This window comes from Mesoplodon mirus (genome assembly GCF_964341445.2).
Source record: "Mesoplodon mirus genome assembly, chromosome: 4".
Taxonomy (NCBI): domain Eukaryota; kingdom Metazoa; phylum Chordata; class Mammalia; order Artiodactyla; family Ziphiidae; genus Mesoplodon; species Mesoplodon mirus.
The window spans coordinates 102,027,101-102,045,407 of NC_138979.1; the positions used below are offsets into that span (position 1 = coordinate 102,027,101).

Sequence of the window (18,307 nt, forward strand, 5' to 3'; positions counted from 1 at the left end):
GGAGGTCCCAACCCCCAAGCCCGGCTCGGGCCGCAGTGTGGCAGCCGCCGATTGGCTGTGCGGCGCCTGCGTCGGGCGGGCGGGACCAGCTGGTAACCGCCGAGTTGCCGGAGAGCGGGGCTGGGCGGAGGCGACGGGCGCCGGGGCGAGCGAAGCCGGGAGGGGGCTGGCGCCCGGGCCTGGTGCTGGGGGTGGGCCCGGGGCGAGCCGGAACCCGGGAGCGGGCGGGCTGGCGGAGCTGGACGTGCGGCGCTGCGGCGCTGCGGCGCTGGGAGCCGACCCTGAGCTCGCCCCGCGTGGGGAGAGCCGAGCTCAGGGGGCGTCAGAGCCGGAGGAGGAGGAGTGAAGTCAGGGCTGAGTGGGCGGAAGAGAGCCTGGGCAAAGGTGAGGCCCAGAAGTGGGAATTGAGAGAGGGAGCTGGCACCCGAGGGAGCGCGTTGGAGTGGACACACTTGGGACGGGACACATTTTCAAAATGTCAGGCTGTTGCATTTTGTCCAGTTCCTCTTAACTTGGTTTTTCTTTTGGCGGCAGTCCTAAGCCCTCCCACTGACCCACCTCATCGCATTACCTGATACCCTCAGGTCCAGGTGGTGCCTGAATTCCTCTTTGTCCAACCCCGGGACTCCTGCTCTTTGTGGCTGCTGCTTTTAACTAGAAATGCTGTCACACAGGTGAAGGTGCCTGTCCGCTTAGTCAACTACGCAGATTCTCTGTAATGACTCCTGTCTCATTTGTTTAAAAAAGCCTTGAGTCTGGGTACAATGTGTCTTCTTTAGGGCAAAGAGGTTGGGAGGAAGGGAAGGCTTGGTGCAACTCCAAAAATGAAATGACACTCGATTCTTTTATTTTCTTAACAGACATGGCCACTTATCACCCAGAAGGACACATGCAACTGCCCCGGGCTGATGCCATTCGTTCCCGACTCATTGATACTTTCTCTCTCCTTGAGCATCTGCACGGCTTGAGCCAAGCTGTGCCACGGCACACTACTCGAGAGATACTTGGTCAGCAGCCTGTTTCTTCACTAGGATGAATTTAAGACTCCCATCCACACCCTCCAAAGAGTAGGAAGCAGAGAGGCAATTTTAAGGGTGGAAAATTCAGAGGAGATTGTGGTTTGGTTGCTAGTTTGGAAGTTACACCAAACTTGATAAATCAAAGCCTTTATAAATAAAACTCTGGTTCCAGGAGATGGAACCCGTGTCACTCACTTTTAGGCCTAGGGTAACTATTAGCCCTGGCTGACTTGGAAGTTTCTACCAAAGACACTTAAAACTTTGAGTGTTGAACCTGCAGCCTTTATTCTGGGCAGGGACAGTGTTGGTCATAAGCAGTAGGTTAGCTCTTACTCCAAAATAGTACTAGTTGCTGTGTGAAGGAGCAGCAAGGTAAGACCCTGCACTAGGAGGCCCATTAAGTAACCGGTGTTCCTGCCCCCAATCCTACCTGCTCCTGATACTCCCAGACTTCTTTTTTTTTTTTTTTTTTTTTTTTTTCTTTTTGCGGTATGCGGGCCTCTCACTGTTGTGGCCTCTCCCGTTGCGGAGCACAGGCTCCGGATGCGCAGGCCCAGCGGCCATGGCTCACGGGCCCAGCCGCTCCGCGGCATATGGGATCCTCCCAGACCGGGGCACGAACCCGTATCCCCTGCATCGGCAGGCGGACTCTCAACCACTGCGCCACCAGGGAGGCCCCCAGACTTCTTTTTATATTTATCCACTGTCCCTTTTTTATTTTTGGTGTAGATCCTTCCTGTCAGAAGAAAGTTATGTTGGGAGATCAACACCAGCTTGTGCGCTTTTCCATAAAGCCTCGTCATGTAGAACGGATTACACATGCCCAGAGACTGATGAGCACCCTTCGAGTGCGCTGCAGCGAGAGGCCACCTCTTTCCTTGTGGGCTGGATGGGTCCTTGAGTGTATCCTTTCATGCCACTCATTTTTATCCCATGGCTTTACGGTCTCTCTGGCCTCATCATCTGCCTATTGACTTATTTTTCCCTTCCCAAACTCTATTTTCTTCTCATTCTCACCGGTTCTGTTCTTGCCCTAATTATGTCACCTGCCTAAACCAAAAAGAACTCCACTCTATGTTTTCTTAAGAGAAAACAGGTCCTCTCTTCAGAAACTTTATCATCTTCCTCATCTTTCTGAATACAATTGTACTGATGGTTGAAATAGGTGAGAACTCACATTGAATGAAAGGGTGGGAGTCATTTTTCCTTTTAAGTTGATCATTTTACACATTTGAATGTTATTTGAATTGTGATAGGGACAATTAAGTCTCTTGGAGTAGGATTTGTGCAACTGCTAAGACCTAGAAACATTTGAAGGGCTCTCAAGTGTAGTAGATATAAGGTAGTCTAGACACTTAGAGGTGGGGTGTAGTAGTCTCACAAGGAATTGGAGATGGGAAGACCAGTTGCATTTCTTGTGTTAGTCTAATAATTTGAATGAATCTTTTCTAATAGAGATATCGGTACCTATCAGCAAGTGATCCAACATCTACATTTTTACAAATATGTTTAGAAAGATTAAGTACAAATAAGAAAACTCACAATGTATGTAGAGTTACAACTAAGATATTAGGTGAGCCAAAAAATGACTTAAAGAGTAGATGACTCTAAAACCAATCATAAATTTTATGAAATGTATTAAAAGCAAAAAAATGTTTGGAGAATCAGTGACCTCATTTGATTATCATCTCAAACTGCTCAGAAAGGACAGTAGAAGTACTCACTTCCTTATTTCATCCTCACTACTTTGGGGAAGTTTCCCACTTTAAAAATAGTCTTTTGGACTTCCCTGGTGGCGCAGTGGTTAAGAATCCGCCTGCCAGTGCAGAAGACATGGGTTCAAACCCTGGTCCGGGAAGATCCCACATGCCGCAGAGCAACTAAGCCTATGCACCACAATGACTGAGCCTGCGCTAGAGCCCTAATAGAAGCCCGTGCACCACAACAAAGAGTAGCTCCCACTTGCCGCAACTGGAGAAAGCCCGCGCAGCAACAAAGACCAACACAGCCAAAAAATAAATAATAAAAATAAAAAGTAAATTTAAAAAAATAGTCTTTAATGGAATCAGGTCAAAGGCATTTAAATACACAACAGTATGTGGTGTCATTGACCAACTGCAGTATACTATATGCTTTGAACTGTTTTATTTCCTCCCCACAGTAATGAAGGTTTTAAATGAAGTCACCCACATTTCCTATTTCTTGTTGATAATGATAATTGGCAAGTATTTGCCCTGTGGGATTAGAGATATAGATTTCAACCTTGGAATAAAGTAAGTAGCAGTAAATACATGGGATTCCCTGGATCTAACAGACAAATCAAAATAGAATAACACTAACCATTCTTTTTGGTAAAACAGCTGAATATGAAACATGTTCACTGTGCCAGAAGATAGGTAGATTGCCTGAGTGGGAATCACCTGGCAAGCTCATGAAAATTGTATCTTATTAAGTACATTCTCATGGTAGAAAGTCAGGAGGGATTTTGCAGAGGGAAATAATTTGTGACTAGCAGATTTCTTTGAATAGACTAATTCGTGTGATAAACATTAAGACTTTGTTTAGACTTTTAAAAAGCAATTTTCCAGATCATAAAGAATGCTGTTATAGATAAGGAACAAACAGTTTTCTAGATCAAAGCTCCCCAATCTTTTTCATCTTATGATTTTGTTTCCCAGAAAAACATATATAACCTTGAAAACCTCCACAGTAATTTTAATCATTTTATTTTATCACATTTTTTCTGTGATATGGAGAAGCAAGTTGAAGTAAAAATGGTAATTTAGACTAACATGTTGCTAAACATTATATTTTAGTGCATATTATTTTATAATTTTAATAATCATAAAATGTAAGCAAATTTTTACTTTTGCCATTTTATAAGTGATCATGCTTTTTTTAAAGAAAATATATGATTTGTCTACAAATGAATTTTTAAGTGACATTATATATTAAGTTCGGTTTGGGGATCAAATATATTTAATTTATGGTTTTTGGGTGTTTTTTTGTCTGTGTCAAGTGGCTTGCAGGATCTTAGTTGCCTGACCAGGGATTGAACCTGGGCCCATGGCAGTGAAAGCACCGAGTCCGAACCACTGGACCCTGGACTGCCAGGGAATTCCCTATGTATTATATTTCTAAATTTTCTGTTTCTTTTAAAAAGTTTAGATATAACATATATTAGTTTTAGGTTTACAACATTGTGTATTGTATGTTAAATACATATTATATGTTAGAGAGTAGGTGGAAATTTAATTATGTGTTTGGGCATAAAAAAATAGAAAAAAAATCTTCTTCCACAATGATATTGGTAATTCTACTTTGCACTTTAAACTTTAATCAATGGGCTTATTTTTATAATTTTCATATTTTGTTTCTAAATGGTGAGAAGGTGAGAAAAGAAAAAAGATTTGGCTCATTTGCAAGCCCTTCTCTGAAAATAACACATCGTGAGTGTGAATAGTCCTTATTTCCAACAAAAAACTGAGTACAACATTATTATAATTTAAACACTGATTTTTGAGGTTCTAGAGATATCTTCATATGCCATATAAAATTTTCTATCAGATGAATGCAATTTATAGAATCTGATGAAGATTGTCTTGAGATAAACTTGCGGAATTATTCTTTTGCTCTTCATTAAGTTGTATTTCAACATCAGTGTTCCTTACTTCGTTAATGTAATTAGCCAAAACACTGCTAAAAGCAATAACAATTTAAAACTGTAAGTGTCAAAATCTACACAGCCATTTGTGTTGTTCAGGGTGATTGAGTATTCTCTTGTCTCTATTAACTGCCAGGCATATCAGTCATAGTGCATTTGGAGGCTCTCAGATTGTTCTGTTTCAAAGAGAAAATTTTATTTAGCTTTTAAACCTATTTTGATCTCAGTGCTTTTTTCTACATCATGATATACATCTATTAAATGTATAGAAGAGGTGAAGAGAGTTGAAAGGTGAAGGCAAATGAGTTAAGGAATTGAAGTCAGCAAATAATTAGGTTCTAGAGAGAAAGTATAGAATTCAGTTTGCTTTGCAGAATAAAATCAATTTTAGGCAGAGTAGAAAAGGGAAGCTTTAAAAGTAACAAAGAACCAAGTAATTTCTTATTATAACCTAATATGCCCCATGAATCTGGCTTCTTGTTCCGAGATCTGTTATAAAACACTTTCCATGTCATGGCCCTACATTTGTGTTCTTTTCTCAAGGCCTATTGCTTCTTCATGAAGTTTGGTACCAGGGTAACAGAACAGATACGGTTGGTGGTCATTAAGAGAGCAATCCCTTGGTGGCTCTCTGACCCCAGAGTGGGAAGGCAGTAACTTGCAGCTGTTAGACATACCGGTACCAGCAGGAGATGAGTTGTAGCTATTTTTCATGTTCGATTCTGCCCTCCCCTGAATTTCACAGGCTGAAGCAACAACGGCATTAAGAGGAGAAACTCAAAAGAAAAATGGCATAGCAGTGGGCACAACTGTGGTTTTTAACAGTTGCTGATCATTCTCCATCATTCAACTTCCTGCTTCTTTACCCTTTACTCATCCTTTGCTCTATTCTCACAGAATTGCTCGAATCCTCAAATACCCAACTGTGGCCACTGAAGCTGACTCTGGAGGTGGCAGCTTGGTTCATCTTGCTTGTTTTCATCGTGGAGATCCTTCTTATGTGGCTATCCAGCTTTTTCCTCTTCTGGAAGAATGCCTGGAATGTCTTTGACTTTGTTGTCACCATATTGGTAAGGATAGATATCCTGAAGATTAGTTTACTGGGCTGAGAAATGTGCCTATGTGAATCAAAGAAAGACAAGAAAAGTTAAGATACTTAGAGCACAGGAAGAAACAAATAGAAATGTACCTAACCTCCTTATTTTGGTTTTTTTTTTTTTTTCTCTAAAAGTCAGGCATGGTAGGAGTAGTTAGTATGAGGAGCAAGGAAGAATCTGATCACAACATTAACCCCAGCAATAACCTCTACCAGTTACTAACCACTTACTAAATGTCAGAAACTATCCTGTTTTTCATGCATTTTTAAAAATTTGAGCTCCACAACAACCCAATGAGTTAAGCATTGTATTTATCCCCTTTTAATGTCTGAGCAAATTGAAGTGCAGGGTTTAAGTAATTTCTTATAGAAAGGCTGAATAGGAAACAGTCCCCAGAGAAGGCTTTTCAAAGGATAATGACCAAGGAACTATGACAATGAAGAGATAAAGAAGGGGCATCTGGGCTTCCCTGGTGGCACAGTGGTTGAGAGTCCGCCTGCCAATGCAGGGGACACGGGTTCGTGCCCCGGTCCGGGAAGATCCCACATGCCGCCGAGTGGCTGGGCCCGTGAGCCATGGCTGTTGAGCCTGCGCGTCCGGAGCCTGTGCTCTACAACGGGAGAGGCCACAACGGTGAGAGGCCCGCGTACCGCAAAAAAAAAAAAAAAAAAAGGGCAACTGAGCGTGGGTGCTTTGGGGTATATTTTACTCATGATCTGTGTGTTTCCTACAGTCCCTGATTCCTGAGGTTGTGGTGCTGGTAGGGGTAACGAGCCATTCCGTATGGCTCCAGTTGCTGAGGATCTGCCGGGTGCTAAGGTCTCTTAAACTCTTTGCACGATTCCGTCAAGTTCGAGTCATTATTTTGGCCCTGGTCAGGGCCCTCAAGGTGATTTGACTCCTGCAGCTGTATCAAGTGGGCAAGGTGGATAAACATGGGGGTTTAACATGAAACAGTCTGGGTGGATGAAAGAAGGCAATGAAAGACCCTGTGAAATGTTGTCGATGAGAAAGGGCTAGGGACAAGCTGCTGTGTTCTAGAGATGACTGGGCTCAGGCTAGAAGTGAGGGTTTGGTGGGGGATTTCCAGGGTGGGTCTGACTAGGCTGTAGGTGGAGATCAGCCTAGTCTGGCCCAGCTCTGACTCAAGGTCATGACTTCTAGAGCATGACCTCCCTCTTGATGTTGCTGCTTATCTTCTTCTACATTTTTGCTGTGACTGGTGTCTACTTCTTCGAGGATTACACCCGTTCAACTCGCCAGGACCTGGAGTATCACATGTTCTTCTCGTAGGCAGGACTGGGGGAAGCCTGGGTTGGGGGAGAGAATTTGGGCATAAGACTGGGAAGCTAGTCCAAAGTACAGTAATACAAAAAATATAATATATTGTAAGAAATGGGAATAGAACACAGTAAAGAGAGGTAAAGAGAAAGCAAAGGAATAGTGAGTGGTATTAGCTCCAATTTTGAGGATAGGTCAGTTATTCCTGGTTTGCTTTGGGTTTTGCAAATTCAAACTTACCCTTACCTTTAAATAGCAGGATACTCCAGGGGTTAAGCCCTGGTTTCCATGTCTCAGTTACCTCTTTTGAAAAATGGGATTAAAAGTAGTACTACTTCATAAGAGTGTAGGGATAAATGAGGTAATTCATTTAAGCATTTAGCATAGCATTTCACACGTTGTAAGTGATCAGTAAATGTTACTATGACCTCAAACATGGTCACTGGTTTTACCCCAGTCTCTTAAATGTAGAGATTACACATGCACATACTTAAATTCTTTCAAAAGTAAAATCCTGATAAGCTTTTTGTCTAGAGAACACTGATTACTAGTAGAAAGTCAATTTGGATTTAGAGGAGACAGTGTTATTTGTGAATTGGAATCCAATCTTTTCAGCACCTCTCAGGTCTCTATCTTAGACTAACAGGTAGTTTTGTAAGAGTATTGACTTGGGGAAGTCCTAGAATTCATTCTATTCAGGCGCTGATGTTTTCAGTAATCTGTATATTGAGGGATAAGAAGGAAATTTTAGATATCTTCCTGAGACCTTTTGTGATATATTCATTATCATTCATTATTTGGAATCACATGTTTATGTCACATATCCGTGCATTTACTTGACTGTCAGTTCATGCCAGCAAACTAAGTAGGCATGATGTTTGCTAAATTTGTATGTGACCTTCTGTTAGGCAAAGTCCATAGAACAGTGGAGAATGAACTTAGAAAAAAATGATGTGTAGTTGGTGATTCAATTTATAAACATTCAGTCATTACCTATGTATTAAATACTTACTGTGCCCCAGGCACTGATGAAATGGTGAGAGCTATTCATAGATTATTCATGATAAAGGAAAACCTAACAAAACAATCTCAAACTGAAGAAAGATCAGGTAAAAAATTGAGTATGGTAGAAAAGGGGCTAAAGTCAGAGCAAACTACAAAGAAATGCTCTTATGTTGCTTTGAGAGTAAGAATGATAGTGTTTCTTAGAGAATTAGCTCTGTCTATACACACACCTCCTTTTTCTTTAGGGACCTGCCGAATTCCATAGTGACAGTGTTCATTCTCTTTACTATGGATCATTGGTATGCACTGCTTCAGGATACCTGGAAGGTGCCTGAAGTCAGCCGTACCTTCAGCAGCATCTATGTCATCCTCTGGTTGTTACTTGGTTCCATTATCTTTCGAAACATCATAGTAGCCATGATGGGTAAGCATAGAAGAGGTGAAACTTGGTGAGAGGGGTGTTTGGGAAGAAATTAGAGTGAAAGCTAGGATTGGTGAATTACAGAGAGAGAACCTGATGTAACAGGAAAGTGCGGGGCCTGGAATGGATATTTCACTTGGTTTCTCCCCACCCAAGCCCTCTCCCCATGTCTAGTCACCACCATCTCCCAACTCCTAATGGCCCTTTGGGGCAGTTACTAACTTCCAGAAAATCAGAAATGAGCTGAACGAGGAGATGACACACCTGGAGGTTCAGCACAAAGCCGACATATTCAAGCGGCAGATTATCCAGAGGTCTGCTTCCCCATTTTCAAACCCAGCTTTAGTTCTTGAGGGTGCCCTGATCTCATTCTCTGTTTCTGCTCCTTGGCCACAATGCCATTTTCCCCTTTGTGACAGATTTGCCTCAGAGTTAGAATTCCCCAGCTCTAAAATATTGCCTGATTCTTTATCCACTGTCAGGGCTTCCCCACTCTTTTTCACTCCTTTACTACAACTTTACTTATTCTTCTCACTTGATGATCCAAATTCTTTTTCCTTACTACACTCCTGCTTCAGTGTAACTCTCTTCACTCTTTTGTGTTTTTTGCTTTGCAGGAGACAAAACCTAATCCCTGAGGCACAGAGGTCAAGCGTTAGCAAAATAGATGCCAGGTTAGGAGTGTATATGTGAAGTGGGATGGACACACATGAAGGAGGAAAGGGTAGAAAACCAAAGGTGAAGATTGGCTTTGAGAGAGAATTCATTCATTCAATAACTATTTATTATAGTGGGTTGAATGGTGGCCTCCAAAAAGATACGTCCATGTTCTAACTCCCGGAACCTGTGAACATGACCTTATTTGGAAAAAGGGTCTTTGCAGATGCAATTAAATTAAGGATCTTGAGATGTGATCATTCTGGATTATCCAGGTGGGCCATAAATCCAGTGACAAGGGTCACTGGATTTAAGAGACAGGAGAGAAGACATAGACATAGAGAATAGGAGAAGATGTCAAGATAGGGATAGAGATTGGAGTGATGCACCCACAAGCCAGAGGAAGCCAGTGGATGCAAGGCAACTGCCAGAAGCAAGAAGAAGCGAGGAACCTTCTCTCTTTGAGATTCCAAAGGGAGTATGGCCCTGTTGACACATTGAGTTCAGACTTCCGGCTTCCAGAATTGTGAGAATAAATTTCTGTTGTTTTAAGCTACCAAGTTTGTGGTAATTTCCTACAGCAGCCACAGGAAACTAATAAAAATACCTTCCATGAAACATGTTATTCAAGACCCTGAGTGCTCAGCAGTGGACAAGAGAGCAGAAGGAGAAATAAGAAATCCATCAACAAATAATTATTGAATGCTTATTAGTTGCTCAGAGTATATCAGTGAACAAAATAAACAATAATGCCTGTTCTCACGGAGCTTATATACTAGTAGGAGGAAAGAGACAGTAAACAATCATATTAATAAGAAAATTAGCACATTAAAATATAAGCATTGAATATAAAAAGAATGTATATATGTGTGTATAACTGAGTCACTTTGCTATAAGCAGAAATTAACATTGTAACTCAACTATACTTTAATAAAAAACATTAAAATAGGATAAGCATTATAAAAAAGTAAAAAGTAGAACAGGTTAAGGGGGATTGGAGTATAAGAGGGGGGGTTGCATATGGGTTGTAATTTTAAACAGGGTAGTCAGGGTGGCCTCTGAAAAGGTAACATTTGAGCAAAGACTTGGAGGAGGTCAAGGGATTACTATGTGGATATCTACGGGAAGAGTATTATAGGCAGAGGGAACAGCTAGTACAAATGTCCTAAAACAGAAGCATGCCTGGTGTGTTTGAGAAATAGCAAGGAAGCTACTGTGACTGAAGCAGAGTAAGTAGGGGGGAGAATGATAGGAGATGAGGTCAGAGAGGTAATGGGGACTTGATCCTGTAGGGCTGTGGGGACCATTGTGAGGACTTAGGCTTTGATTTCAGGTGAAATGGGGAACATAGCGGAGCAGTGACATGCAGTGACTTACATTTAAGAAGGATTAGTCTGGTTGCTGTGTTGATGATAAACTGAGGGAAGAATAAAAGAAGAAGCAGAGAGATGAGTTTGGAAGCTATGCTGCTATACAGGCAAGAGGCATTGATGGCTCAGACCAGAGTGGTACCAGTGGTACTAGTGAGAAAAGATATATTTTGAAGGTAGAGTCAACAGGCTCTTTTTGTTTGTTTTTTATTTTTTATTTTTGGCTGTGTTGGGTCTGCATTGCTGTGCGTGGGCTTTCTCTAGTTGGGGTGATCCAGGGCTACTCTTCATTGTGGTATGCGGGCTTCTCATTGTCATGGCTTCTCGTTGCAGAGCACGGGCTCTAAGCGCACAGGCTTCAGTAGTTGTGGCATGTGGGCTCAGTAGTTGTGGCTTGCAGGCTCTAGAGCTCAGGCTCAGTAGTTGTGGCGCACGGGCTTAGTTGCTCCGCGGCATGTGGGATCTTCCTGCGCCAGGGCTTGAACCCGTGTCCCTTGCATTGGCAGGCGGATTCTTAACCACTGTGCCACCAGGGAAGCCCTCAACAGGCTTTCTTGATGGATTGGATGTGAGGTATGAGAGAAGAATTAAGGATGAAAGTTCTGACCCAAGCAACTGGAAGGGTTGATTAGCTGAGATGGGGAGGGCTGTGGGTGGAAGAGGTTTGGTGGGCAAAGAGTTCAGTTTTGATTGAATTTGAGATGTCCTTAGACATTCAAGTGGTGCTAAGTGAGTAAAAGTTGTATATACAAGTCTGGATTAAGGAGTGAGGTCTGGACAAGAGGCTTAAATTTGCATCTGGTAGGCATTCGAACTCAGCAGATGAGATCACCAAAGGAGCAACTGTAGATGGAGAAGATATAAAGAGCTGAGCCCAAGGTCCCTCTAATATTAAGAGATGGAATCGGTGGGCCAGAGGCTATAGTTGTGGTGTAATAGGCATAGGGCCAAGGGGTAGGGGGCTAAAACTTTGCAAAATAAGGTGGGGTGTGGAACGTGGAAGCCCAAGTAAGACTGAGCACAGATGTTATGTGGTGAGGGGCACTAATAGGGGTACATGACATGGGATAATTTAGGTTGGATGTGCTTAAACTTAGATTTGGGGAGCAGTTTGGCCTTCATTGCCTTAACTCCTAGCTTTAGGCCAGGGCCAGAATCAGAATAATGAAAGAACTAGCCATATCGTGTAAATGTATTTGAAGCAATAAAATTTTGCCTTTCACTTACAGAAATGCCAATCAACAAGGGGAACCTTTGGACTTAACAGAAGCTTCTAAAGAAGAGTCCAAACGCAGTGCCACTAAAGAGAGTTCAAGACCATCTAAGTCAAAAACAAAGAAGTCCTTGTCAAAAATGAAGAAGTCTGCATCTTCCTCTTCCTCCTCATCTTCATCTTCCTACTGTTCCTCTTCTTCTGGCTCCAGATATTATGACCCTATTGGTAAGCCGAGGGTTTCTCCCAGTTGAATTCAGACTCCTTCTCCATGAGACATCCCATTCTTCATAGGAGCTCTCCCACTATGCACATTTCCCGATTTTCTCCACCAGTCCGATTTTCTGGCCTTGGTTACTTTCTTCACGCTTCTTCATTTCCCCTGTGCTTCTGCTGCACTTTGGAAAAGTATGGTTGTGCCTCTCTTTGTTTATTGTAGAAGTGGTGTCTTGGTGATACATACTTTTCTCCCTCTCCTTCCTATATCCTCTTTCATCCCTGCTTTCTCCTCGCCTGCCCCCATAGAGTTTATCAGCTTTTATCCAGCTTCCACGAATCTAGATATGTTTTTGACAAGCATTTCTCCCTCCAGGTCAGTTGGACTGGGAGACTCATGTGCACCAGAATCTGCCTGGGCTAATGGATATGGATCAGGATGAACGTGTTATTTGGCCTAGGGATTCGCTCTTCCGATATTTTGAGTTGCTAGAAAAGCTGCAGTATAACCTAGAGGAGCGTAAGCGGTTGCAAGAGTTTGCAGGTATGGATTTAGGGCAGCCATGGAGACCAGGAGTTAAGTCCATTGGAGTAGCATATATAACTGGGGAGAAGAAGGGTCTTTGCTATTTTGGCACCTTAGCCTCTGAATTTCCACCTCACACCTAAAAAAGGCAAATTCACTGTTTGGTATGTCACATTCTGGGCATATGTCTGGATTTCTTCTAACCTAGTGAGGACCTGGCAACCCTGCTTCTCTGATAGGGGATACCTAAATCCTGTTAGGTCTGAGAGCTTATTTCCCAAGAGGAGAGGATCCAGTTCCAGCTGCTGGAAATTAGGATAAGGTGGGCTCTCACTCTATTTGGGCAGCCTGCCCCCTTTTGTACATGTTTCTTCTCTTTGAAGGTCACCTTTCAGACCTCAACAGTAAGGGCCTCAGGCTCAAGTTCAATAGCTATGGGGTTTAGACAGTCAGCAGAAAGCCCACAAGTGCCCACTGTCCTCAAGAGGTTTATGAATTGCAGACTCCTCTTCCTTTCAGTCCCTTCTAGAGTCAAGCCTATGCAGAGAAAATATGTGATTAAAATAGTAAAGTTTAGGACATCCCTGGTGGTTCAGTGGTTAAGAAACCGCATTCCAATGCAGGGGACGCAGGTTTGATCCCTGGTTGGGGAGCTAAGATTCCACATACCATGGGGCAACTAAGCCCATGCGCCGCAACTACTGAGCATGCATGCCACAGCTAGAGAGAGGAGCCCGCGTGCCGCAACGAAGATCCTGTGTGCCGCAACTAAGACCCAACACAGCCAAATAAATAAATAAATAAATAGTAAAGTTGGGACTTCCTGGTGGTGCAGAGGTTAAGAATCTGCCTGCCAATGCAGGGGACATGGGTTCGAGCCCTGTTCCGAGAAAATCCCACATGCTGCAGAGGAACTAAGCCCGTGTGCCACAACTACTGAGCCTGTGCTCTAGAGCCCATGAGCCACAACTACTAAGACCGTGTGCCACAACTACTGAAGCCTGCGCACCTAGAGCCCGTGCTCTGCAACAAGAGAAACCACCGCAATGAGAAGCCCACGCACCACAACGAAGAGTAGCCCCCGCTCGCCGCAACTAGAGAAAGCCCTCGTGCAGCAATGAAGACTCAACACAGCCAAAAATAAAATAAATAAAATTTTAAAAATTCTCTAAAAAAAAATAGTAAAATTTTTTATTAATTAATTAATTTATTTATTTTTGGCTGTGTTGGGTCTTCGTTTCTGTGTGAGGGCTTTCTCTAGTTGTGGCAAGTGGGGGCCACTCTTCATCACTGTGCGCGGGCCTCTCACTGTCGCGGCCTCTCTTGTTGCGGAGCACAGGCTCCAGACGTGCAGGCTCAGTAGTTGTGGCTCACGGGCCCAGTTGCTCTGCGGCATGTGGGATCTTCCCAGTCCAGGGCTCGAACCCGTGTTCCCTGCATTGGCAGGCAGATTCTCAACCACTGTGCCACCAGGGAAGCCCAGAAAAAAACAGTAAAATTTGATTTAAGCTGAGAACTACCTGCTCAAAATTATTTTCCCTAAATTTCTCATTTGAGATTTCACCACCTAGAGATTAATTTGGATCAATGAATTTTCCCTCTAAAATTTCAAAAGTTAGGGACAATTTTTTTTAAACAATTTAATGTGGATTAGTGTTATCCTCCTAATACCTAGCTGAAGTCAACCCAAAGTGAAAATATCAATGGGGGAAGAGGAATGTGTGTGTGGTGGGCACAGGAGAGCAATAAGAGGAATTTATAACATTGGAACATGGAATTTAGAGCAGGATGTCAGACAGGCTTTGCCTACTTCGAATATTGCATTGTTAACCTGCTCTTTCCAACTGTCCTCAGCCCTGCCTCCCCATTTGTTCTGGGGAGAACAGGGTGAAAGGGCGGCGAAGGTAGCAAGATGGCTTCTTTAATCCTGATTAATTCATCTGTGGCAAAGAGGACAGACTCATATGGCTTAATTTAGAGTAAAGATTAGTAAAACTTTGAGTGGAAACCTAGAACCCAGAAAAACAGTGTCTTCACCAAACATTTGTATGTTCTGAATATTCTTAGCTCTCCAGCTTCACAGTCTGTTTCTTTACAGTGCAGGCGCTGATGAATTTTGAAGACAAGTAAAGCTGACAGCGGATGGCTTCACTATCTTTGGCAAAAATTAATGAAGGGAAGTGTTGGAAATGGAGAATTCCAAGTATAAATGTCTAATAAATCCTGCTGATAATTGTACAGTGGTCTGTCTCTGAGACATAGGGGATACTGAAAGATATAAGATCAGGTGGAAGTTAGTTCAGATGCCAGTGAGGCCCATGGTCCTTGGCTTTCTACCCTTTCCACAGCTCCTCTCGCTCTTTCTTTGGCTTTATCACTATAGCCCCCACCTTTTCTATAGTATTTACTTCCTGCTAGAGTCCTAATTTCACCTTCTCCCTCACTGGTGGGTACAGGCCCCTGGGGGTTGGGAGTAAGAAGACCCCAGGAGCTGTGAGTGTAACTAATTGAGAACTGTTGTTTCCATTGCTACTCAAAGAACATTGCTTCTCCTGGGCACCATTAACTTCAATCAAACGTCATTTTCACCTGTTTCTGTGCCAAAAGAGCATCCCTTTATTCCATTTCCTTGCCTTTTCTGAGGGCAGTGATTCTGTTCTGTAGGGGGCAGAGCAAATCAGTATGTCCCACAGATTTTTTAGAGTCAATCTATCTCCTGTCAAAGTAGGAACACCTTTTATATAGAACGTCACTGAAAGGGGATTATCCAATGTTTTAATGTTTCTAGTTACTGGTGACTTATTATCTAGAGGGGATCATGTTCCATTGTTGGATGACTCAAGTCTTTAGACATGTTTATTATTAAAAATTCTATCACTTATTGAGTGCTTAACATGTATGAACATACACATGTATGAGGAATACATGAAACACTGAATTGTGTTCTTTAAAATGGTAAATTTTATGTGAATTAGATCTCAATTTTTAAAATAAAGTAAGAAAAGATTATTTGAAACCAATAACCAACATTATGTTTCAAGGAAGAGCATTTTAGTCATTCCCCGTAACATGTGGGACAAAACAAAAATGTTTTAAAAATAAATGTCAGTATATAATATTATATTAAAATCTTATCATAAGAAATAAATACTTGAAAAGAAGAACTACAAATACTATTTTTAGACACAATTGTATACCTAGAAACCCCAAAGGAATCAAATAGAATTAGAGATAACAAAGAATTTCCATTAAGTACAAATAGAGGAAATGAGGACTGGAGAGAGAAACCTGGGAAACAGGAACACTTAAGGGATAGGAGGAGGAGGAGCCAGAAAAAAGCCTGAGAGGGAAGAACTGAAGAGACAGGAGGATAGTCATTCTAGAGTAATGTCCCTAGAATTTCAAGAAAGGAATGGTCCAGTAAGATCTGGATTGGAGCATCCATTGAACCCAGCAATCAGAATACAATAAATATAATAAAACAGAATAAGGAAGTATTTAATAAATCTTGCATGTGCTATCCACAAAGTAAATCCTCATTGAGCAGTATCATTGAGTAGCTTTGCTCAAAGTGTGGTCTGAGGACCAGCAGAATTGGCTTCACCTGACTTGCTAGAAGTGCAGAATCTCAGGTCCCATCCTCAGGGCCTGTTGAATCAGGTGTTACATATGCACATTAAAGTTTCAAAAAGCACTGCTTTATAGTCATGTGATGACTGATCCCTTCCTGCTTTCTATAGTTAACCTTCTCAAATGAATGGCCCGTGCATGCTGCCTCATTCTTTAACTCCTTCCTTAACGAAAATGATCGGTTTCAATTCTATTGGAATGGAATTTATTCAACAAATTTGAATTTTTCCCATGTTCCTATGTTCCTATGTTCCAGACACTGTTATAGGTGTTTGGATATGTCAGTGAATGAACAAGACAGAGATCCCTGCCAGTTCTGATTAGCTCCCCATAAGATCCCCAAGTAATAACTAACTTCCATGAAGACAGTGATTTTACCTCCTTCTATTTTTTCCCCCAAATTATCTTTCCAGCAGCCCAGAGCCATGTGATAACATCTGCTCAAAAACAAAACCAAACTTTTTTCTGACTAAATAAAAATATTTTAAGGTCTGAGGATCAAGCGCCACTGGCAATGAATCCATTACTCCTCCAGCTTCCTTTTTATCCTTGCCCTGACCTAATAACCCTGCTATAACTTTTACCAGTATTCTCAAGTCAAGGAAGAGATTCAGGCTCTATGCCAGGTAAGTATGAAGGTTCCTCAGGAGCATTTTGGAAGTGAAGTTAGGATTTAGATATTGTGATACAATTGAATTTTTTCACATATGGTTTGTATTAAGCTTTTATTTTGGAACATGGTTTCCCCCTTTGATCTTCAATTATCACTCACGGTCAAATATCAATGGATGGATACATAACTTTTTTTTATGTATGGTGTTTTATGTAAGGTCTTTCTGTTTAAGGACACCTTATTTAATATATGTTGTTGATTCATTAGCATTGACCTCTGTCAACAACACTATAACGCATGCTTGAATAAAGTTTATCAAACACACATTTTCTCTGTAAGGTGCATCACAGCCTTCCTGTGCTTAGGAACACTAGAAAGCACTTCAGCACTAAGCTGGGGGACCATTTTAAACAGTGAAATCACCAACAAAAAGCACAAAAATGCTAAAATTGTGGCACTAAATAGATCATGAAAAGGACACTGATTTACAGTATGAGAAGAAGGTGGAGTATTGCCTTGTTCCCCATCCAAGTACTGACCAGGCCCGACCATGCTTAGCTTCCGAGATGAGATCGGGCACATTCAGGGTGGTATGGCTGTAGAGGAGTATTGCCTTGTTTGAACTCAGCTGGGAATGTACACATCAGGCGACTCAAATTTTTTACCACTCTGCAGATGTCTGTGAATGGTTGTGAAAACGCCATAGGTATTGATTTTGGGGTCACAAATAAATTTTAGCAGAGGACTCTGCAACAGAACTCACAAATGAGAATTTACTCTAAATGCGGTGTGATAATCTGGAGCTTTAGGCTGGTTGGCCTTACGATGCTGCCATCTCAATGTGTGGTTTCTAGGTTACCTCAACAGGGAAGAGATTGCTGGAGCATCATTCACTAGCCCTTAAATTCTTTGATCATTCACTATCCATTAGCCAAAACTAATCACCTGACCCCACCTAACAGCAAGAGATCTGGGGACTGCTTGGATCCTTAGTGAGCAATATATATCTATATTTAAGTTACAAAAGGCAAACCAAAAAGGGAGAAAAACAATTGCACAAAGGGAGGCCTCTGTTCTAATCAGACAGAAAGTGCCCTGTGGCTGATTTGGGGGATTGAGGATGCTTCAGATTTCTCAACTCGTTTGGCTCCTTGCAGGTATCTCCATTCCAACTGCCAGATCACAGAGCATTCCAATCACCCCACCAATCTAATCCATTTCACTTTAGCAACACACATGATTAATATCGTGCTCTGGACCCCTGTAATTTAGTTTGTTGGTTCTGGTTTTCTCTCTTTCCATTTGCTCATCTGAGGATTGGAACTTGTCTTGCTTTTGTTGAACCTTACCATAGTATAAGCAGTAACTTGCTTGTATTGAATAAGGCTGATATCTTTGCTATAAACCCTAAGCAATTCATCCTCAGTTGGCAGATAGCCTGAATCCTTGGCAGCCACAGGATTGCTTAACCTGATTGCTCCATCATCATGTGGAGTACCAAGAATTTCCCCTCCTGGGTTGAGGGAGTCCTCATTGTTCCCCTCTCTGCTTGACTCAGCTAGCTCCATACTTGTTCTAAAGGTCTTTCACTCAAG

General features: G+C 42.1%; 1 protein-coding gene across 1 annotated transcript; it reads left to right on the forward strand.

Annotated features, from left to right (window-relative positions):
• The first annotated feature begins 5 nt into the window (after positions 1–5).
• CATSPER2 (cation channel sperm associated 2) lies at positions 6–15,414 on the forward strand. Its single transcript, XM_082617385.1, has 13 exons — positions 6–384; positions 861–1,007; positions 1,749–1,922; positions 2,116–2,184; positions 5,581–5,753; positions 6,514–6,669; positions 6,945–7,069; positions 8,312–8,490; positions 8,702–8,801; positions 9,105–9,161; positions 11,744–11,955; positions 12,320–12,487; positions 14,568–15,414. Exons 2-13 carry the CDS (start codon positions 863–865, stop codon positions 14,597–14,599), a joined length of 1,590 nt encoding a protein of 529 aa, XP_082473511.1. The 5' UTR covers positions 6–384; positions 861–862; the 3' UTR covers positions 14,600–15,414.
• Positions 15,415–18,307: the final 2,893 nt, after the last annotated feature.

Coding starts and splice junctions, on each gene's coding strand:
- CATSPER2 (XM_082617385.1), top strand. CDS start 863: ATGGCCACTTATCACCCAGAAGGACACATGCAACTGCCCCGGGCTGAT. Junction 2,185..5,580: donor TGTACTGATGGTTGAAATAG/GTGAGAACTCAC, acceptor CTATTCTCACAG/AATTGCTCGAATCCTCAAAT. Junction 8,802..9,104: donor AAGCGGCAGATTATCCAGAG/GTCTGCTTCCCC, acceptor TTTGCTTTGCAG/GAGACAAAACCTAATCCCTG.